Below are 20,993 nucleotides of genomic sequence, written 5' to 3'. Positions count from 1 at the left end.
TCAGTCAGTCAGTAGAAAATTCTATTTAATTTTTTTTTTAATTCCGTAGCAACTTGTTGAAAGCGTTTTGAGTCAATCTGAAAGCTTGTTTGGGCTTAGTTTTACCTAACCAATACTGCTTCATCATTGTCAGGGAAATTTGAGGCTGGATTTTGGATGTTTTTCCATGGGCTACACCTACACCTTTGTGGTCCCTACTATACAGTACTATCGTACTGTACAATAGAATCATTTTACCATTGTGGCATTACAGTTATAAGGCAGATTAAGATTAAAGGTGACAGGGCAGTGGTCTGATTTAAGTAAAGGGGTTATCTTCTGTGTGAATTTGAATGTTTTTATTACAGTTAATAATTATGAGGTCCAACATTGTTTCCTTGGACGTGAGTAGAGTATTCAACAATCTGGATATAGTTATGCTGAAATACTAAATCACAGATTTTAGAAGAAAACTGGGAGGTCACACTTAACATTGACCAAGCAATATCTGGGGTATTGAAATCACCCATAATCACAACAGGATCTTCCTCCTTTATTAGGAGAAATACATATGAAAGTAAATGGTCTTGGTAGTCTGTTCTACTATTTGAAGGATTATACAATAGACAGATTTAAAGGGCTTGCTGGTCAAGATTTCAATAGTAACTACTTCAATGTCATCAAGATAAGTTAACAGTCTACTAGGAACATATATTCATGTCATGATAACACCACCACCACCATGACACGAACAATCTTTACAAAACCAAGCTTCTCTTACACCGTACATTTTCTAATTTGAGGTAAGTATAAAACTATTGAAGTGCTTTAACTTGTTGACAAGACTTCTTCAATTCCACAAGTACACTGGAATTGGGTCTGGTTTTGTTAAACGTGACTGGTTAAGTTCATTGATACTTTGGCTATAGGGCTCAGGGTATCAGGAATCCTGATTACCCACATCAGTTGGCATAGCTGATGAGGAGGTTTGGGCAAGTAAGGAAGCTTGAGCAAGAGTTGGTGCTCACATTGGTTGTGCTGCATTAATCTTCTTAGTTGTCTTTGTATGATTGAGACATTCTTTATGATCAGGTTTGTTTCACCTTATTGTTTACACTGTTTTAATTCGTCTACTCATCTCAAAAAAATATTAAAACTCTACAATACTTTAACACCAAAAACTACACACCCCAAAAATACGTAAAACGCATAAAATGATGCAAAATGATCGTGATTTTAGACTAGTTTCAAAATGCCAGAAGTGCTAACCAACTAATACAGACTGCTGGTTACTCACATACCTTTTGGGAATACTCCACATGAATTTCATAGTTGTAGTAGCCATAGATACCTCCGCTCTTTCCACAATTTCTGCCATTGACTCATTGATTTTTCTAATGTGTAATGTACTATGGGATTCAACCATTACTAAGACTGTGGGAATTTACCCTAAACTAATCAGGTTAATGACCTATGTAATATGGTCAGAAATACTATATATTGATTAACCTTTAATATTTTGTAGGAATTGGATGAAGAGGCAGTTGCCTGGGATCTGCTTTTCAGTTTAAATATGGCCGAGTCATCCTGAAAACCATCATGAAAGTTAAAATAAAGATGTTCCTCTGTATTGTTTAAGACTCTATCAATATGATTTGTTTCCTAGGATTCATTTTTAGCATGTTTTGAGCCTTTCAGTGTGTGTGAAAATCAGAATTCTGCAAATATTAGCATATTTTTATTAGTTTCGTAAATCAGCAATTCGTATTTTTGATATGTAGTTTCTTGTGCCAAGGGGGTGGCACTCCAATATACCCTATAGCCAGTACTCCAATCTTCGTCCTTGGTCAAAGTGGTCAAAGTCAAAAATTAAGCTTTGATCATTGACTTACGCTAAAATCCACCCTTGACTCTTGACTAAATTCTTGCATATTTTCATAAAATGTGAGTCTGACTGCATGGATCTGCGAAAACTGGTCTTATTGTCCAAGACAGGAGGTTTAATTTTTTCACACAAACACAAAGCTTTATGAATGCACTATCAAATTACACTGTCACAGTCGACCAGAGTAAAGTGGTCTGCTATTTGCTATCTGCCTTTTTCAAGCAGAGTGGCGAGCCGTATGAGTGGTCTGGGGTCTTGATAGAGCCTTGGCCAACCAGGAGATGGCTATGTGTGGCTGTACAGCTCTGTGATATTGGACAATGACCTGTGTTGTAAATTTCCTTTCATTCTAGCCAGTTTTGAGCCCTGAATGGCCCATAACTTTACCTAAATCATCGCAACATGTTACTCTTCAAATTTTAAATAGCATTTTGCTCACCTTCCTGACCCCCGCCTCCCATCCCTTTTGGAGTTCACCTGATACAGTTAAAAAACTACACCTGATACAGCCAACCTCGGTTAAAAAACTATCTAAAATGGCGGGAAACTTAGCTGCTGACCACTTCTTCAGTGGATATCTGGAAAGTAATAAATTGTTGTAAAACGTGAGAAAATTTGGCACGCGTAGCTACCACCATTGGCAAGCTACAACACTCTGAATATTTACAACCTGTGTTTCTCGATACTTCTAAATGGGCCGGTTTTCCCACTGGAGACAGTCACAAAATTTAATGTTATATTGTAACCGAGGTTGTAACTCTAAAAGTATCACTTGTGTGGTATATAGTTACACTTTACAAACGCAACTTGTTTTTGACCCACTGCAAGTTTCTTGCTTGACTTCTGACTTTTGTTTTTACCGGATGAAGATTAGAGTACAGGATATCGTATTGGAATGCCACCCCATTGTATGCTTGACTCTTTCAAACTTTGTCATGTCTGGGGCGATGAATACTAGTTATTAGGTAGTTGTAGCATTAGTCTATTAAACTCACCATTGACATTTACTCCAGCACACACTGTTCCAGAAGGAATATTTCCTTTACTGGCAGCGATAAAGCAATAGTTCTCCATAACTCGCTGCAGCGGCAGGTCTAAACTTAATATAGGCATGGTCACTGAGTCACTGGTGAGGTTGCTTGTAACCCAGGTATATAGTTAGGCAGTAGATTTTACCAAGTGGCTGATTCAAACTTCAAAACAAAAATCATAGGGTGTCTATTATCTATGCAAAATACAGTACAAATAATAAAATTTAGAGGTGCCAAAAATTGTAACACGAAACCTTGTCTAGGTAATTATACAGTACATATATCTGGCAACTGTGCTTGACCATTCTTCATTAGATTTTTCCACTTGGATACCTATTTCATTTTTTAAATGAAAAATAATGATTTGTAAGTACACTATGGCTAGTTTGTTTGGGTTATTTGTATAATAGCATGACTGTAGCAATTACAATCCTCAGCATATTGATCAAGTAAAGCCTAAAAGTGAAGGGGGGCTTCAGCCCCCAAAGCCCACCCCTTAGATCCGTCCCTGCACGTGTTAATCATAGCTACAGTCATGCTATTATACAAATAACCCAAACAAACTAGCTATAGTGTACTTACAAATCATTATATTATGATCACTATTAAATAATACAAATACTCATAAACCCTATTCCTCAGTGATTTATCAGCAGTTTGCCTCTTAGTAAAAATTGACTCAGAAATCCACTGATAAAGAAATTAAATACTGTACTTACAGCAGTACCAGTGGAAATGTTGTGAAGCTTGTGTAACTGCAGTGGCGGATCTAGGAATTTATAAAGGGGGTTTCCAGTTTAGAAGGTGGAGATATATATTGACATGAGATACGCAAACGTTTGCACTACATCGTCTGGTTTGGTAAGGTGAGACCAAAAAAAAAAAAAAAAAAAAAAAAAAAAAAGGTCACAGCCTAGTAATAGTACATAAAATATATTAAAAACTTCCTACACACTACTTTAGTAGCTACTGTGACTGCTCTAATTACAGTATCTCGATCGAGACGCACGCCGCGATAATTAAAACATTTAATTGTTACGCAATCATTTTTCAAAGGGGGTTTCCGTGGAAACCAATGAAACCCCCCTGGATCCGCCACTGAACTGTAAGCAAGTGCATGTATACTACCTTCACTAGACCTTGTTGTAAACAAAATGTAGCGGAATGTACTGTAACAGCAGCTGCTATTCTGATTAGCTAAGGTTTTTTTTGGGAGTGTATAAACAGTGGAATGGACTACTGGAATGGTGGAATACTGGAATGGTGGAATGGAATTTTTTAAAGTTCAATATCATTTTTTACATCCAAATAAGTACAACTCCTCCCCTTATGTAAGCAAATAAATAGGATTCCCCTTGAAGTCAGCTCTTTTTCCTCACCACAACACTTGTATGACTTATAACTCAATACTTTATTACTTGTCTGAAACTAACTGTGGTTCAGTTCAGTGTGCTACATGGCACTGCCACAATGAACTTGGCTTAAATTGTCCCGTTTCACTTTACCCAAAGATTTTCGCTTAGGCTCCTATAGGTTAGTGGTAAACACCTCGTACAGGCTCTGCCTTCTGTGTTCGTCCTCCAGTGCCTAACTGGTAAAGTTGATAATAAATGAATACTTCATTATACAGTGAATGTACTTTTACAATGCATTCATGTAATCAGCTAGCTAGCTAACTTTTTATCATTTGGGAACAAGGGTTAAGTCAGGAATCTTCTTAGTGTTCCCAATAAACTGCTATTGTGCATGTTCATAACTTACTTTACAGTACAATATATTGCTAAACTTTGTCTATGGTGAGGTGAATTATGCTAAAAGAGCTGACTTCACGGGGAATCCTATTTATTTGGATTTAATGATATTGAACTTTTAAAAAATCCATTCCACCATTCCAGTAGTCCATTCCACTGTTTATCCACTCCCTTTTTTTTCCCTTTGCTGTATGCTATCTGTTATCCAACTTTTGGATGTACAGGGTGTATGCTTGGTAACATGCCAGTTACATCAATAGAGATCTACCACCAAAGGACAGTGCAGTGGCATAATATTATAGTTGGTGAATACCAGAGTTTTGAGCTATCATCACATACTGGCTAACAATACATTGGGCTGATAAGAGTGAGCTCTAGTCACCAAATCTATATTTGGCTATGATATCCAATTATCTTATAGTCACTGCCAATGGATATGAGGTCTCTCATGATGATTGACTATACAAGGACAATATAATATGTCTACATACTGGTCAATTATAGCACTATACTAAGCAGAAAAGAGAAATCAAAACTGTACATGAAGGAGACCTCTAGAGAGAACAATAATTGGCATGAAAAAGTCATGCATGTTCCACTTCTCTGATACTCTGACAGTATAAGCTGTCTGTGCATGAAGCATAGAATTTTCTTTTTGATTTGACATCATAAAAAGCACGTGCAGATAAGAGCTGAGTATTACAGCTAAATTATCACTTGCTACAAGCTGTATACAACACAATGACATCAGCAACTTTACTGCTACCCTAGCTTGAACCTTTCTGAATCACACATTTAGATTGAACGCAATGTTGGGTTGTAAAGCAACTGTCCTTCTGGCTAAAAGGTTAAAACTTTTCATAACAGCTTGCAACTCCTCAACCTACAAGACTTGTCATACACTGATACACACACTGTTAAAAATTAAGTGCCATGGTAGCACCTCTAGGTGCTATTTTTTGACTATAGAGCAGTCAAAAGTTAACACTTTTAGGTGCTACCATAACAGTTTAGGTGTTACCATAACACCTCAGTTTTTAACAGTGCATAACAGTCAGTCAGTTTAATTCTTGTTTCACTAACCATTCCCTGCATCAACTACATTATTAGTACAACTAAGCTAGCTTATTAGCTACAGTGGCTTGATGATTGTGAAGACTTCAGTAGCTGTCAGTTAGTGAAGGTGATATGGACTGTACCACTTGACCTCTGACCTTTACAAAACCTTGTTTATCAACTACATTTCTATAAAGTTGTGAAACAATAAACACTGCATGCATAAACATTTCTGGAAACTTTTTGTTATAGAAAATTTCAGTCTGTAAACTTAGTACAGGAGATAGCTTGATTCTCAGAACAATATTATGTATAATTCACATGGTCAAAGAACAACAGTAACATGACCTTAATTGTTCAGTGTTTCATTAGGATTGGCACAAGCAGTAGTAACAACAACACAGTACACCCATCATACAGCACAGGCCCCAGATTCTGTCAACTCTGAATGGTCTTATTCCCATATTCGCTATCTTTACCATCCGCAAGATCTGGAAATTAATGCTACATTAAATTCACATGATACCAATCACTAGTCTTTCTCTTACTCTATTTTCACCAGGATAAACTCCAGTATCCTGTCTGGAATAGATTAGCACTTCATTGACAAATATTTCAAAATCAAAATTGTCTGTTGAAGAAATGCCCCATAAGACCAGTGTCTGACAATTCCATAGGATGTATTAACTTACTACATCTGCCATCATCATTGTCAGCGATGATTACTGCATCAGGAACTGCTGACAAGATATAAGCCTTCATCGAGTCGAAGTGAGGCAGAGATGAACCTGGTCCACAATTGCTGTGGACGATACGAACAGTGACTGGTTCTCGCTGAGTCATTTTAGATATCCAGGCAAACACTATGGAGGATCTTTCCACGACTGACTAACTGATTGACCCTAATCCAATTCTTGCGCTCAAGTTTTGTGCAGAGAATGATCACGTGATCACAGTCCGGAAGTCTGGTGCCGCCCGCCCCTTCGAACGGTGGCCAGTTTCTATATCATAGATACTATAGCCGTATACCTATAGTATCTATGTTTCTATCAAACTTGTGTTGCACAATCAGCAGGCTGCTCGCATTTCCGCTCTTTCAATTGATTCTAGAGCTTTCCCAGAATGGGATTTATCGGATCCCCTGCTCTGAACTTTGTTACTGTTGTAAGTTATAATGTAAGCCTTGCCAGGGTTCCCGGCTGAACTGGTCATTCTGTGGATATCAGTGTATGGTACCCCTGAGTCTAGGCCCCAGTTGTTTGTATACTGTATAATGTGGTCAAATTTGAAGGCTTCCACACCCATCCAGTTTTATGCTTTTGAGAGATCATAACTCATTGTATGAATCGAATATGTCAAATTTTAAACTGTGATTTTACAATGCTGTGTCGGGAAGCATTGTGCGAAAAAATTTCATAAAGCATGTTGGCAATTCACATTACAGGTGGTCAAAGTCAAACAATTGATAGAGTGTGGGAATTGTCAATCAACTCAAACCCAATTACATATTGCACTGAAATTATCATAGAGTTTTAGTATTCAAGTCCTCTTTAGCTTTAACAATGGAGTACTCATAAATATTTGTTACTTCTAGCCATACCTAATATCATATGTTATTTAAACCTTTCAAGTAACAGCAATGCTAAATACACAGCATTAAAGTACCCAGGCAGTAATTTACTAAATGTTCCTGACAACCAAAGTGCTCTAAACTGACTTCACAGCATCACTACCTGATAACAAATGCATATATTGGATCACGTCATCTTAATGAGTATTCAAGTACCAATTTTGCTATCCAAGCATTAAAGTCCTTAACAAGTACCCGAGTATTCGCAGTGTTTGTTTCAACTCTAGTCTTAATCAATAAGACATGTCATCAAGTATCATCATGTTCTGCACCTGCAGCTGAATGATGCATACATGTGGTTGAAATACAATCAAAACTTAGGGGTTATCCATAATTTCAGTATTCACAATTTCACATGCGTTCAGAGAGTACTCTTTTACCTCCTCCCTCCAAAAGCGTACTGTTGGTGCTACACTATAATAATCAGTGTTATTTTGGTTTTTCTGCTTGCTTTATTCTGTACATAATTTGTCAGAATGTAGGCATTGACAGAATGTTGATTATTCATAGGCTTGTGTACACTACTAGGCTGTGTTGCCAGCTCCTGAAGCAATCATTCCACATGACTCATGCATGCGCAGCTTCTACCACCTTCAGCTAAAAATTCTTTATATGGTACTACACTAATACCAACATTTTTTAAAGCATACAGGTGAATTTACCCTCCTGCCCCTAACATACTCTCTCAAAAATGCTGAAAATTATAGATGATCCATAAGAATGTAATAATGAATATTGTACATCGCAGCATTAATTTATTACATGTGTTGAAATAACGGAAGAGATGTTGAGGATGGTAGTGTGGATAGGTTAGAAAACAATAGTCCATCACCTTAACCTGAAAAGTAATGGGACCAATACAGCAACATTTACAGTTGAACCACAGACTGAGAAGACTGTTGTTATTATTGTACATACGTTCTCACATGGAAGGACGGCCCTGCTAAATATGCTGATCAAAATAGTTGTTTTATTATTTACAATTCATTTAGCTGTAACAATTACTACCGAGTATAGCTTTGCTTACACTAATGGTAACTAAATATTTGTTAAAATGACAAAATTGTTATTACAGTGTACCCCAGCACATACCACAATGCATGCATCACTCTCTTTCTTACAAAGTTAATTTCAACTAGTCAAGTGATGTCCTAGCTACAGATACAGCTTTTATCACCTGCCAGATTATAATGATGTCAATGATCTGAGCATGTTCAGGCTGTTCAGCTGTTTCCTAAGATCTGTTGGAATAGACTATGTCAACTCTAGTAAGTCTCTACTGCTATGGCTGCAAGTTTTAATTTTGCAGATAAAAATGATTTTCATAACACGAGTAGTTGTTGGTATGAACTATTGCTCAGACACAGTAAATAAAAGGTGTAAATAAAATTCAAAGTGTTTATTTGTGAGTTGACTAAACAGCTAAAACAATTACAGCTACATCATTCATGGTGCGTATGTATCTTTAACACATGTAACACATGTAACCATACTAATTCCCTTGAGAGTTGTAATAGTATTATAATTACTATCATAAGTTACTGTGCTAAGATTTGCTTGTTCATAAGTTGGCTAAGATTTGCTTGGTGTATAGTCAGCTATAGTACCTCGAGATAGTCCAGGGCAGGTATTAGCACTGGAGATTTCTCACTAATAAAAACATACACTTCAGGGATGGTTAGAGTACATTGAAAATACCCCACCACATAATTACTTCCTTTGTGACACAACATTCTTTCTTAATTAAACTGAATTATGTTTCTTGTCAAAGTATTCTTCATTTAGTTCACACCTCCTCTGAATCATTAATCTCTCAGTAAGTACTGTGGCTTAGACTCAGTGTGCTAGTAGTGTTCCTAGACAACATGATTGTTATTGTTTTAGTGAGCCACATATAACCATCTCAATTGAACAAATTTATGGAAAAAACTAAAGTCACTAAAAGCCATGTAAATTTGCTAATCCCATAGCTGTGTCTAATATTTCATAAGTCACTGGATGAATGGATGGTCTCCTCCCAATAGACTGGAAGGTTGGAAATGTGATAAGAAAGGTGACCACCCTTCTCCTGAAAACTATATTGACCCATTAGTATTACTTACCTCTATTTGTATGTGAATTTATTACATAGTATTAAGCCATACAACAAATAATTTGTTTGCTGAGGAACAACAAGCATGGTTTTCCGTATAGAAGATCTATAGCTGTATGACACAATTGATAGTTGTTACAGAGTATTGACTACAGAAAGGAGATTCAGTTGACATTATTATATCTCAATTTCAAGAAAGTACATTGTATTTGACTCAGTGTCTCAAGACTAGTATTGAGAAACCTTAAGGCATGATGATATAGATGGTCTATAGCTACTTTAGTTAGTATTGAAATGGATTGCAACTTTCCTTGCTGGAAAACAACAACATGTGATTATGAACAACTCATATTCTTGTTGGTCAAATGTCATTACTCATTAGTGCATGGAATTTCACAAATATCAGTTTCTGGTCCCAGCCTGTTTACTGTTTAGCTATATAAACAATGATCTTCCATCCACCCTACACCAAGACCTTTTGTCACATACCAAGAAACACTAATGGTTTGCAAACATTGATAGCCTTCATGAGGATATGAACAACTAATTTCCTGATCATTATATATAGCGGCAGCTTCCTTTTAACATCTTCAAATTTTCAAATGTAGATACCTTCACCTTGGCAGGTGTAATCCTGGACATTTTTATAATATGAATGGTCACAACAAAAAAAAAGTTCCTAAGACTAGCAACTAAAGTTTCATGAACATACATTCTATGCAACTAGTATACCCAACCATAATAATTATATAGGAATCATTAGAATGACTTTCATGAATTTGTCCACTGAAACTTTTATAAACTATTTAGAAAACCCACAATTGGTATACTGTACTATAGTAGTACCGCCTGGGGCCCTCTTTACATTGTGGATCTAACTAAAGTCAAAAAAGCTGCTACAAGACTAGAAGCATCTATCAGAAATCTCATAATTATGAAGAAAGACTTTGTACTCTGGATTTACCATCTCTGGAATATAGCCGGATGGCTATGTGGAGACATGATTAATGTTTACAGGCTCTTACACAGCATTTTCTATTTAGATCAAACTCTGTTTTTCACAGTGAACATTTCATCAAAGGACTAGGGTCACCCATATCATTCAAACTACGTCAACCAGCAAATATTGGAAGATGTCACGCAGGGCTAATTGTTTTCAAGACAAGGTTTGATGCTTTTTACTGGAAACATTAATTTAATCTGTAAGTTTTCACTATTTGTAACCAGATCTGTGAAATAGGGTCTTATAGCCTTTCCAAATTTCCAAGTTTGATGAGTCTTAACTCATCATGTGTTTAACCTATTGTCTTAAAATTACATCCAGTAGTAGTGCTTTAGTAAAAGTAGGAGTGTTAGGTGACCATAGTTATGGATTGCCAAGTACAAGCAATTGGAAAGGCTATAAGACCCCTTTTTGCAGATCTGGTTATCTTAAAGGATCAGGACTTCACAGACCTTCATTTTCTGTATTACATCTACAGGTGTATAATCCTATTGTAGTACAACCTCTCCTATCTGAGCAGTCTGCATGGTATACACAATACTGTCCGTATCTCAGAAATACTGTATCCATTACTAAGAAATGCATGCTAATATGCTATATCAGTGGCGGATCTAGATGGGTTTCTGGGGTTTCGACAGAAACCCCCTTTTTAAATTTGGCAGTCTAAGTTTATAAACATTGTTGCACTGACAAGTTGCCATAGCAGAAAACTATATACTACTGTATTTCTCATACATGCAGTTGCACTTAACCGACATCATTTATAGCTATGCAGCAATATTTCACTGTTTTCTCCCTAAAACGATCGAGATCATGACTCTAATAGAGCAGTCATGTAGTTACTCTAATAGAGCAATCAAAGCTACAGCTTGTGGTCACCATATTTGCTTGTAGTTAGCTATAGTATTTACAGTTTAAAGCATTAGATTTATTGTAATTGGTAACTAAAAATAGCCTAAAATCCTATCTCAGAGCTTCTAAAATCTCAAAATTTTCTGGAGAAACGTTATCAGATACCTTATTCAGCTATACCTACAGTACTTTCAGAAACCCCCTTTTAAAAATCCTAGATCCGCCACTGTATATAGTACATAGCTGTTTTAAATGCTATTATCTATTGCTATCAATTTGTACTCTACAGCTTAGTGCAAGTTAGTAGGTAGAGGGCAGAGGGGGAAGTTGCTACAGAGCATTCTAGGCTGTTAAAATGTTTTATCATATGCACCTAGCAACCAAGTGGTAGTTATTATTAGTAAGGGTAAACAACAACCTTTAGGCTCCCTCCTTGTGTTTTCATCTAACCCAAACCTCGTTATTATCTGTAGACTACAAGCCACGTGACTAATTTGGGCTGTGATAATAGAGGTCCAAGTTCCACTGTACAGGGTGTGGCAAGCTGTTAAGTTGTAAAGATTGATGAATATACTGCACTCTTTTAATAGCTATCACACAGTGCAATATTACTGTATGTATATTAGAGATCATGAAGGTTTGGGCCTTTCCAGCCAAAGATATCACCCCCTTCATGACAGCTTGGCAGGATTGGTTAGCCATAACCAAGCCCAAATATGTCTTCAGACTGACCCCAAACCCTTTCACAAGTTCAGTTTCATGAAATTTTCTGCTAACTGATTGTCTAACCAGCTATCTAACTGATGCTACATATCCTGACAATATACAGGCTTGATTCTACACTGTTTGAAGTCCCTTCAGCTTTTTCACCAACTGCAGTATGCACGTACAACACATACATCATGGTTGTTCTCCTTTGCCAATCCAGTTCTTTTCACTGACAATGCAAGGTGTCTATTTGATATGGCTTCTATCTGGCTGTGTTGACTAGCTATCATACTTATAACCCATATTTTCATAGCGACTAGATCCAAATTTGCTCAGGCTGAATTTTATGACATGTCTAGGGCCATTCTTAATTTCAATACAGTATTTGCATTCAGTAGTCATGTAATTATGGTAAACAAACAAATATATAGCGGAATTTAAATAGGGATAAAAGCAAAAAAAGTAGTGACACAAGCTAGGGAATAGCTACTGTAAAAGTGATGAAACAAGGGAGGCTGTCTATACCTGCAGATACACTAGTGGACATTAAATCCCTAATTCAGTCCATTTACATGTAGACTATATTAGGGATTTAATGTCCCTAGCATATCTGCAGGTATAGGCAACTTCCTTTGTTTCATCACTTCTTAGAATTAGGGATTTAATGTCCACCAGTGTATCTGCAGGTATAGGCAACCTTTTGCCCTTTTTATATAGCTATTCCCTTATTTTACTACTTTTTTCTTTGATCCCTAATCCAACTTAAAATTTTCCTTGTACTAGCAAAAAAATAAATAGCCATTTATTGGAGTCACTGCATGCATTCAGGACTTCCGAGTCAAGACTTTAATTGTAGCTAGTAATGATAAAATTCAGTGGACAATACACACACACACATATATAAAAAAAGGTGTCTTTAAGCAATTAGTATGGCAGGATGTTTGGCACAATGGGAGACATCAAAGTACAGGTCAAAGATGTTAACAGGTACAATTTCAGCTTACACACTGCTCCTATTTCCTAATAGTTTAGAATACATTTTGACATTTAATAGGAGTATATTTGACTGTTCTTAGAGCATATAATTTCAGCCCCCTCTTGCAATTCTCGTACAGAGATTAGCCATTCCCTTTATATATATTTTTCAAGCTTTTCATTGCCCATGTATGTCAGAGATGCATCTGGTCACTAGCTAGCTAGCACATACTGCAGTAAAATTGTGAAGTGAAAACCTCTAAATACACTCTTATTAATTGTACGTGTCTAATATACTCAATCACTAAAAATTCCACTAGATAATAGGTAAACAAGAATTGTAAAAAAAATTTATACGTAAACTTTTAAAAATTACGTACAAACTGCTGTTATCCTTTATCAATCCTTGGTTATTTGTTTGGTACCACTATTCTTGTATACAGTTCGTACCTTTGCCCATATTTGATCATAATCACAGCCAATAGTTGTATAATAATGATTGTCTTTTGTACAGTATTAACACTCCAGAAGTAACCAAACCATTGACCAACAAGATATACATGACTTATATACTACAGAGGGCATGTAACAGGCTAATTCTAATTATGGTTTAAACAAGAATGTGACAGCTTTTAAACTATGACATGTATGCCACTAAGCATGATTGTATATACTAACACTTTACTCACATCAACTCTATATAATTATATAAGTCTTAAAAGTTAATAATAGTACATCGTAAAAAATGCATGACTGCATACATATCATACATTATCACTGCATTACAAATCTCTATACACGAACATTTCACCTATTTGTACTACAAATACACTACACATGTACCAACGTTTTACTTAAATAAGTGAATCCTGAATATAATAGCAACAGCATAAAAACAATTGTTAGCTCTGCTACATTGCATTGACTATAGAAGCTTCAAGAATTTCATGGCAGACTTTGCAGCATTGTTCTCAGCAGCTGACTTGCTGGGTGCTATTTCTCCAGAAATAGTAGACACACCAGGGATAGTAAGGGTGCACTGATAACTCCCAGCTTTTGTTACAGTTGTGACAAAATACTCTTTCTTGAACTTAATCTGATTCTTGTCAAAATACCTTTCCTTTAGAACTTTCACATATGAAACTGAGATCGCAGTTGATCCACGACCACATACACCTAAGTATGTATCAAGCACAAAATATACTCTGTATATAAAAGTCAAGACAACAAAAGTTGTTTGCTGTTTATTTCACAGATAGTGGCAGCTCCAAAGCTAGTTTTGTAGTATAAAACAATAATGATGATAGGTACTGCTCAAATGCAATGTCATCTCAAGAGAGTACAAGCGTTTAAAAATTTGCTAATTATAGAGCGTGGCACCTGTTTCGCTTGCAATTATTCATCGCAAGCAAAATGGGATGAATACTCGTACCACTCCCTTTAATTAATGAGTCTTTTATTATTCACTTACACTATCATGAGACGACATTACATTTGGGCAGTACTGTACATCCTTAGCAGGGATGGTGGAAGAGATTAAAGGGGGAGGTGCTAACTTTGGCATTAAAAATTGAGTTTGAATTATGCAACAAACATGGTCCATTAATGTGGGTCCAGAAGAAAATTTTCATATTTTAGAAATCCTGAGCGTTTGTAATTAAAGTAGTTACTTGAAGAAATAGAAAAGTGACTGTATTGTTAGAGTATACTACTGAAGGAGAGTATAATAGTTTGTTATGACCATTGTCCAATAAACATGAGGGTGGGGTAGTGCCATCTCTACTGGCCTCCCTTTTCCACCGCCCACGATCCTTAATAAAAAGAAGTGGTTGTTTAAAGAGACATCTAGAATTGGTACTGCACAAAAAATAGGGTCTGCAAGCCCACAATTTAAAATTTCAGAGGGGGTTTCCGGACCCCAAGACACCCCCTAAATTAATATGCCCCTGTATAATTCTGGGATTTATACAGAATAGTTTATTAATGTCCACATTCTGTATGCAAAATTGGCAATGAGAACTCACTTGAGGCAACTTGCTTATTAGCTACTTCTGCAGCACTCTGTTTAGCTTCTTGTTTCCTAGGCTTCACAACTCCAGTGTATGATTTGCCTTTAACAGTGACTGTATAACGAAATCCATACCGTGTTGGTGATTCTTTATACTCAGGAACCTTTAGCTCATTCTGTTGACAGTATTCATGTAGCTTACTAACTGGAGTTTTCTGTAGTGATGACTGACTCTTGTGTGTAGGTGGAAATCCTGGAGGAGTGTGTGTTGGCTTTGATGCTGCTTTACGAGGGGGTTGAATAATTGACCTCCCTATATGTAACAAATATACGAAAAACTAAACACAAAAGGCATTACAATTGTTTTAGTACATACTGTATTGACTTGGTTAAATGCCACGGCATTCATTACCTAAGTTTGAAAAATCGATGCAGCAGCTATATAATTATTTGAAATCAATCACTACTCAAAAATGATGTAAAGCTCATAATTTTAAAATCGAGTACAGCACCGCTCGAGTGTGGCGACTAATAAAGGTGTGGTGTTTAAAACCAAGTCAATATGGTATGCATACATGTACTTCTGATAGATTCACTGACATTCTTGTTTAGGCAAGTGTCAGAATGCATTCCAACCATATCAATTAATCTAAGCAAATTTTAAATAACATATAGTACATACACATACAGTTTTGACCCCTATGCATGAGCGGACTATTTTATAAAACTATTGCATTTACATCTTGCTGCACACATAAATATTTTCAGTTGACATAAATTCAGCAGTGTACATACAGTGTACATACAGTGTACATACAGTGCACATACAGTGTACATACAGTGCACATACATGCGCTACTCTCATGTTGCCAGATTCTATCTACCCTCCACACTACACTTACTGTAAGAGCACTTAAGCATCTGCTGGGTGTGCAAAATGGTTAGATTTAGAGTTTGCTGCATGTGACTGGAATTTGTTTACAGAGTTACTAATTTATACTAGTGGGGCAAAAAAATTATTAATTTTCAACAAGTAGAATAGGGATCAAAGATTTGATTTTGAAAAAAACTGCGTAAACAAGAAGTAATAGGGATGATAATCCACAAAATTCTATGCATCATCAGTTCAAAGCAAGTTATTTGAATAGTGTACACTCAATTTGCGATTCCTATTTCAACATTTTAACAAAATTTAACCACAAGTTGAAATAGGAATCGCAAATTGAGTGTACACTATTCAAATAACTTGCTTTGAACTGATGATGCATAGAATTTTGTGGATTATCATCCCTATTACTTCTTGTTTACGCAGTTTTTTTCAAAATCAAATCTTTGATCCCTATTCTACTTGTTGAAAATTAATAATTTTTTTGCCCCACTAGTTTCATGATTTTTTTCATGTCCATGCACATGGACTACTTCTTAAATATACGTTCAACAGTACATGATTGTTTAATAAAGAAACCCATTGTAATATCAACTGGCAATAAACAATTACATAAATAAGTTTAATAAACAATTAGTTAACAATACAGTTTAACAATACAGTAAACAATACCACTTTCCTTTGACGAGTAGATAAATCCACTAGTGTGACCGTTTACTGCAACGAAGCGGTGCGAAATCTCAACACGAGTAAAACACACGCTTGACAAAACGTGGTCGACTCCAATTAAAGTGCTGAGTATACGGAGTATCCCGCTTTTTATTTTTCAATCGCGTACGGAAGGGACACACCCCTTTTCAATTCGAAATTTACCAGTGTGTTCCAATAGCTTACAAGCCTTGTTATGTCGACTCTTAGCTGGTAAACAGCTGAAGAATATAATAGAAAGTATACACGAAAGGCGTACAGTAATAGTTTAAGTGACGAGGTGCGGGCCACACCCCCTTCACTGTCTCGTAATGAAGGAAGTCTAAAACCCGAGTTTCAGTGAACAATAGTTATGTTTAATGTTTAGTGTGATACAACTTGATGCATTTTAGTCCTGTGAGCTAAAGCAATGGAATTTTAAACAATTCTATATTATCATCTGTATGGCTTCTCGATCGAATGGCGTCTCGAAGAGTGATTCTTGCTCTATATCTCGCAATCGCATTAGAGAGGGAAGATTTTAATACCACACAGACCTGGGTACGAATGTTTTTTAAATACGCCATACGTTTTTAGGGCTAATATCTACTTCCTACGAGCTGTAGGCGCGCGAAACAAGAAAGAAAGAAGAAAGAAGAAAGAAAGAAGAAGATGGAGAATCTAACCATTTTCAAAATTTTAAAAAACACCTAAAACCATTTCCCTTACTTTTAATACTTGTTGGCTAGTGTTGTAAACACAAAAGAAAGGTCTAGAATGTTTTAGAAATAAAATCTAAAGCCCGGAAGGCTGCTTTTGGCGTGCGTTCTATTAGAGTGTTTTGAAAAATTTCTGCCTGATCCCTATTATGTACCACTACCGTGGTACATGATACCGTGGTACATGATACCGTGGTACATGATATGTAAAAATACAAAAGTATAAACAGACGTACAGTGGCTATATTCAAAGAGTGCTTAAAGCTTTGATACAATGAACTGTTTATTACTATCAGGCCATTTCAAATTTTGCATGCATTTTTTTTGTTTGTGTAGTAAGCTATCCTAACTATAGCCAACATTTCTAAACCATGCATCTACAATGTCTAATAGCACAGGTACAAAAGACTCCTTACCAATTTGGGATGATTCTGCTAAGAAGTTAACACGTTCTACCAGCTGGTTGATGCACTGTGGAGTCTGAAATTTTTGAGGATTCTGGAACCGTGGATCTGCCGTACACATCTGTGTCAACTTGCTGCTAACATCTGTTAAAACAACTGTAATGTCATCGTTCTGAGATTGGATTGCTTCAGATAACAGACCCATCCAAACACCACCAGAATAAAGTTCATACGACTCATGAAATGGCAGAGTTGAATAGGCAACTAAAATGTTACCATGTGTAGGAACTCTGTCAGGGCTTAAGAAACCTCCACCTCGTGAGACACTTCTTGTAGTTAATTCCACACCGTGATCAACTGTGTCACCTCTGCATGCATCAAAGAAAAACAGTCGAGCCATTCTTCCAAAGTGTGGATGCTTGTCTGGTTTAAATTGACTGATTATCTCTTCTACCTTTAGCACGTTCCCTTCTTGACTGTATATTTCTCCGTTGCAATTACCATGTCCAGAGAAAACAAACACTAAACGTTTATAAGAAGGATCATATGGCCGAGCGGCAGCTTTATTAACAAAGTCGATTAGATCTGGCAAAGTCAGGTCTCTACGAGAAACAACTTCATATCCCAGTTTGTTAAATGCTTCTGACATTTTCTCAGCATCCCTGTGAGTTCCATCCAATACCTTCAGACCACGTTGGTGAGCTTGCTGGGCTGAATAATCGTTAGAAACAATAAACGAAACTCCAATCCGACTATTCGGTTGGCTGTTTGCCCATAGATTTATAAATCTATGATCTGCCATTGTCGAGGCCATTGTCTTGAGTAGGTAAACTAGGGTATTTCCCCTAACACGCCTAGGGTGTGTATCGGTAGTTACTAGCGCCATGCGAGAAATTTAGATAGCGCGAAGCCAAGCAGAGTAAGAAGCCGTTTAAGTCACTGCCTTTACCCTGCCTTTGAACAGTTATTTTTGAGACGTTAAGTGGATGAATGAATTGATGATCTTAAGTCCTTGAACCTCTTTGCCCAAACACAACCTCATGCTTCCTACGCTGCTTTTTGTCATGGTCTCTTATTCCAATGGAACTATTTTTTTGTGTGTTTCTTCTTGTTCTACAGACCTTTTCCTTCCTCTTGAACATTTTATTACATCTGTTTTCCTTCCTGCTCTGTTGGGTTGAACAGTCCCTGGTGATGTTGCGGCTAGGAGGCCTTGGTGTTTTTGATCCTTCGATTGTTGCATCACAGCAGCGTTCCTGCTCTGTAGAAGTAAATGCTGGTCTCATTGGCTTGATTATCTCTCAAGTACATCAACTAGGTGACTGTATTGATGTACGGTTTCAGTTGCGGTCTAAGTTTCACTCTAGGAGCCTGCAAGAGCAACTCAGCCAATCATTTGTTTGATGAACCCCTCTTCTAACATGTGTTCCTCGGTCACTTTGGCTCAGGAGAAGGGTGCATCCAATTGGTTTTTTTGTCTTCCATTGAAGTTACATAACTTTATGCTTCATAAAACTGCTTTTTGTGATGCAATTGCGCTTCACTATCATTGGTTACCATCTGCCTGCCCTACTTCCTGTGCCTGTGGTCACTCTTTTACCATAGAACTTGTCAAAAGGTGGGTTTCCTTCTTTGAGACATAATGAAGTACGCGATCTAACTGTCAACTTACTTTCTGATGTCTGTAGCTAATAATGTTGTCATTGAACCCCACCTTCAGCCTCTTTCTGGTGAGACCCTTCAATACAAAACAGCTAACCGTGATGATAATGCAAGGCTTCACATTGCAGCTTATGGTTTTGGGGAGGACGATTTGAGAGGTCATACTTTGATGTCAGAGTTTTTAACCCTAGTGAACCCTCCCTACATTCTGCATACCGACGTCATGATAAGGGAAAGAGACGTGAATACCAACAACGGGTTAATGAAGTAGAGAATGCCCCATTTACTCCTTTAATTTTCACCACTACTGGTGGAATGGGTGATGCTGCCACTCAGTTGTATAAGAGATTGACCAACCTTTTGAGTGCTAAGCACAGTCTTTCTTACGGAGTAGTGATGGGATGGTTGAGATGTAAATTAAACTTCTTCTTGTTGAGACCTGCAATTATGTGCATTTGTGGTGCCAGGTCCAGTATGCGCTGTCCTGTTGCTGAGACACCGATTGCTGTGCAAGTCGCTGAGGCTCATATTTAAGTTCACTTGTATTTGCTTATTATGTATTATGTACTGTTTTCATTAATTTAAAAAAAAAAAATTTTAAAGTTACTGGTCAACTTGAAAGCAACATGTTCTCAGTCAAGACTTGGACCATACATGGTTGCAGATTAATCCACAGGCTGCTATGTGTGCCGGCAGTCTTCCCCGGCGGGCTATGATGAACTCAGTGTCTTTGCCAAGTACTGTACCACACCAGCACCAGCTGTCAAAGTGCTAGACAGCTAAAGAGATATAGGCCTTCAACATTCACTCAAGAATCAAGGCAGTCTTTTGAATAGGCCAGATCAACCAATGCACTATGGGACTTACTAGGTTCATGCATGCGCAGCAATCACTATGATACAAACACCAGTGGTGGAAAGCATGCTCTCTCCACTTCCTGCACCTGGATATGTTAGCCATATATGCATTTCTCTTGTTCATGAACTAAGTTGCATATATGACGACTCGCTACAAGACACCCCCTTTGGAAATTAGCAACACTCTCCAATTTGTTTGGGGAGCTTTTGTCTTATCTATAAATTCCATTAATATTGTTTGACTATTGTGAATCAATGTAATGCTGTGTGGTACCCCACTGCTGCTAATTTAACTACAATACTTGAAAGAGTGCACTCTAAATTGGTTTAAAAATTACCATTGGCATATTGTTCCAAGTTTTCTTTTATGTTGATGGAGCATCATACAGCGCGCTGTACAGATTTTCAATTCTATTCATCAAAAATCACCTACCTATATGATAACATCTTGTGCTACTCAAAAGATATCACAGCTCATGTCAGTTGTAACATGAATATATTCCTAAAAGTTTTGGAAAGGGAAGTTTCTTTTACAGAGGAAATCAGGGTTATAATATTATTATGTTACACCAACTGTGACTGAAGCAACCAACTTGTCGTCACTTGGGAAACTGTACCACAGTATGATAATAGTTGTGTATAGTATATTATGTACTGTTTAATAATTTTGTGTGTGTGTGTGTATTTGTTGCTTGAGAGCTTCTCTGAAAATCAAGTGCCAGTTTCACTGAGTGCATGCATGGATTCCCTGTAACGTAATTAAAACATTATACAATTACAGTGTATAGCTACCAGAGGATGGTCAGGA

General features: G+C 37.0%; 2 protein-coding genes across 2 annotated transcripts; both read right to left on the bottom strand.

Annotated features, from left to right (window-relative positions):
* Positions 1-5,959: 5,959 nt before the first annotated feature.
* LOC136249783 (uncharacterized) lies at positions 5,960-6,652 on the bottom strand. The gene is made up of 3 exons (XM_066041911.1): positions 6,395-6,652; positions 6,251-6,333; positions 5,960-6,193 (listed from the first exon to the last, which is right to left on the bottom strand). Exons 1-3 carry the CDS (start codon positions 6,543-6,545, stop codon positions 6,071-6,073), a joined length of 357 nt encoding a protein of 118 aa, XP_065897983.1. The 5' UTR covers positions 6,546-6,652; the 3' UTR covers positions 5,960-6,070.
* A 6,950-nt stretch (positions 6,653-13,602) lies between these two features.
* LOC136249776 (caspase-3-like) lies at positions 13,603-18,524 on the bottom strand. The gene is made up of 3 exons (XM_066041897.1): positions 17,679-18,524; positions 14,987-15,283; positions 13,603-14,138 (listed from the first exon to the last, which is right to left on the bottom strand). The coding sequence occupies exons 1-3, from the start codon at positions 18,478-18,480 to the stop codon at positions 13,888-13,890; spliced, it is 1,350 nt and encodes a 449-aa protein (XP_065897969.1). The 5' UTR covers positions 18,481-18,524; the 3' UTR covers positions 13,603-13,887.
* Between the last annotated feature and the right edge of the window lie 2,469 nt (positions 18,525-20,993).

Source organism: Dysidea avara, chromosome 1 (genome assembly GCF_963678975.1).
Source record: "Dysidea avara chromosome 1, odDysAvar1.4, whole genome shotgun sequence".
NCBI lineage: Eukaryota > Metazoa > Porifera > Demospongiae > Dictyoceratida > Dysideidae > Dysidea > Dysidea avara.
Note: the sequence above shows the minus strand (reverse complement) of the source record. Positions and strands in the feature narration are given on the sequence as shown.

Excerpts from the sequence above, each read along its gene's own strand:
- LOC136249776 (XM_066041897.1), bottom strand. The coding sequence starts at position 18,480 with ATGGCCTCGACAATGGCAGATCATAGATTTATAAATCTATGGGCAAAC. Across the intron at positions 15,284-17,678 it reads AGCAGAATCATCCCAAATTG|GGAGGTCAATTATTCAACCC; the intron begins GTAAGGAGTCTT and ends TGTTACATATAG. Across the intron at positions 14,139-14,986 it reads TAATAAGCAAGTTGCCTCAA|GTGTATGTGGTCGTGGATCA; the intron begins GTGAGTTCTCAT and ends ATACATACTTAG.
- LOC136249783 (XM_066041911.1), bottom strand. The coding sequence starts at position 6,545 with ATGACTCAGCGAGAACCAGTCACTGTTCGTATCGTCCACAGCAATTGT. Across the intron at positions 6,334-6,394 it reads CAATGATGATGGCAGATGTA|ACAATTTTGATTTTGAAATA; the intron begins GTAAGTTAATAC and ends TTTCTTCAACAG. Across the intron at positions 6,194-6,250 it reads TTTATCCTGGTGAAAATAGA|ATCTTGCGGATGGTAAAGAT; the intron begins GTAAGAGAAAGA and ends ATTAATTTCCAG.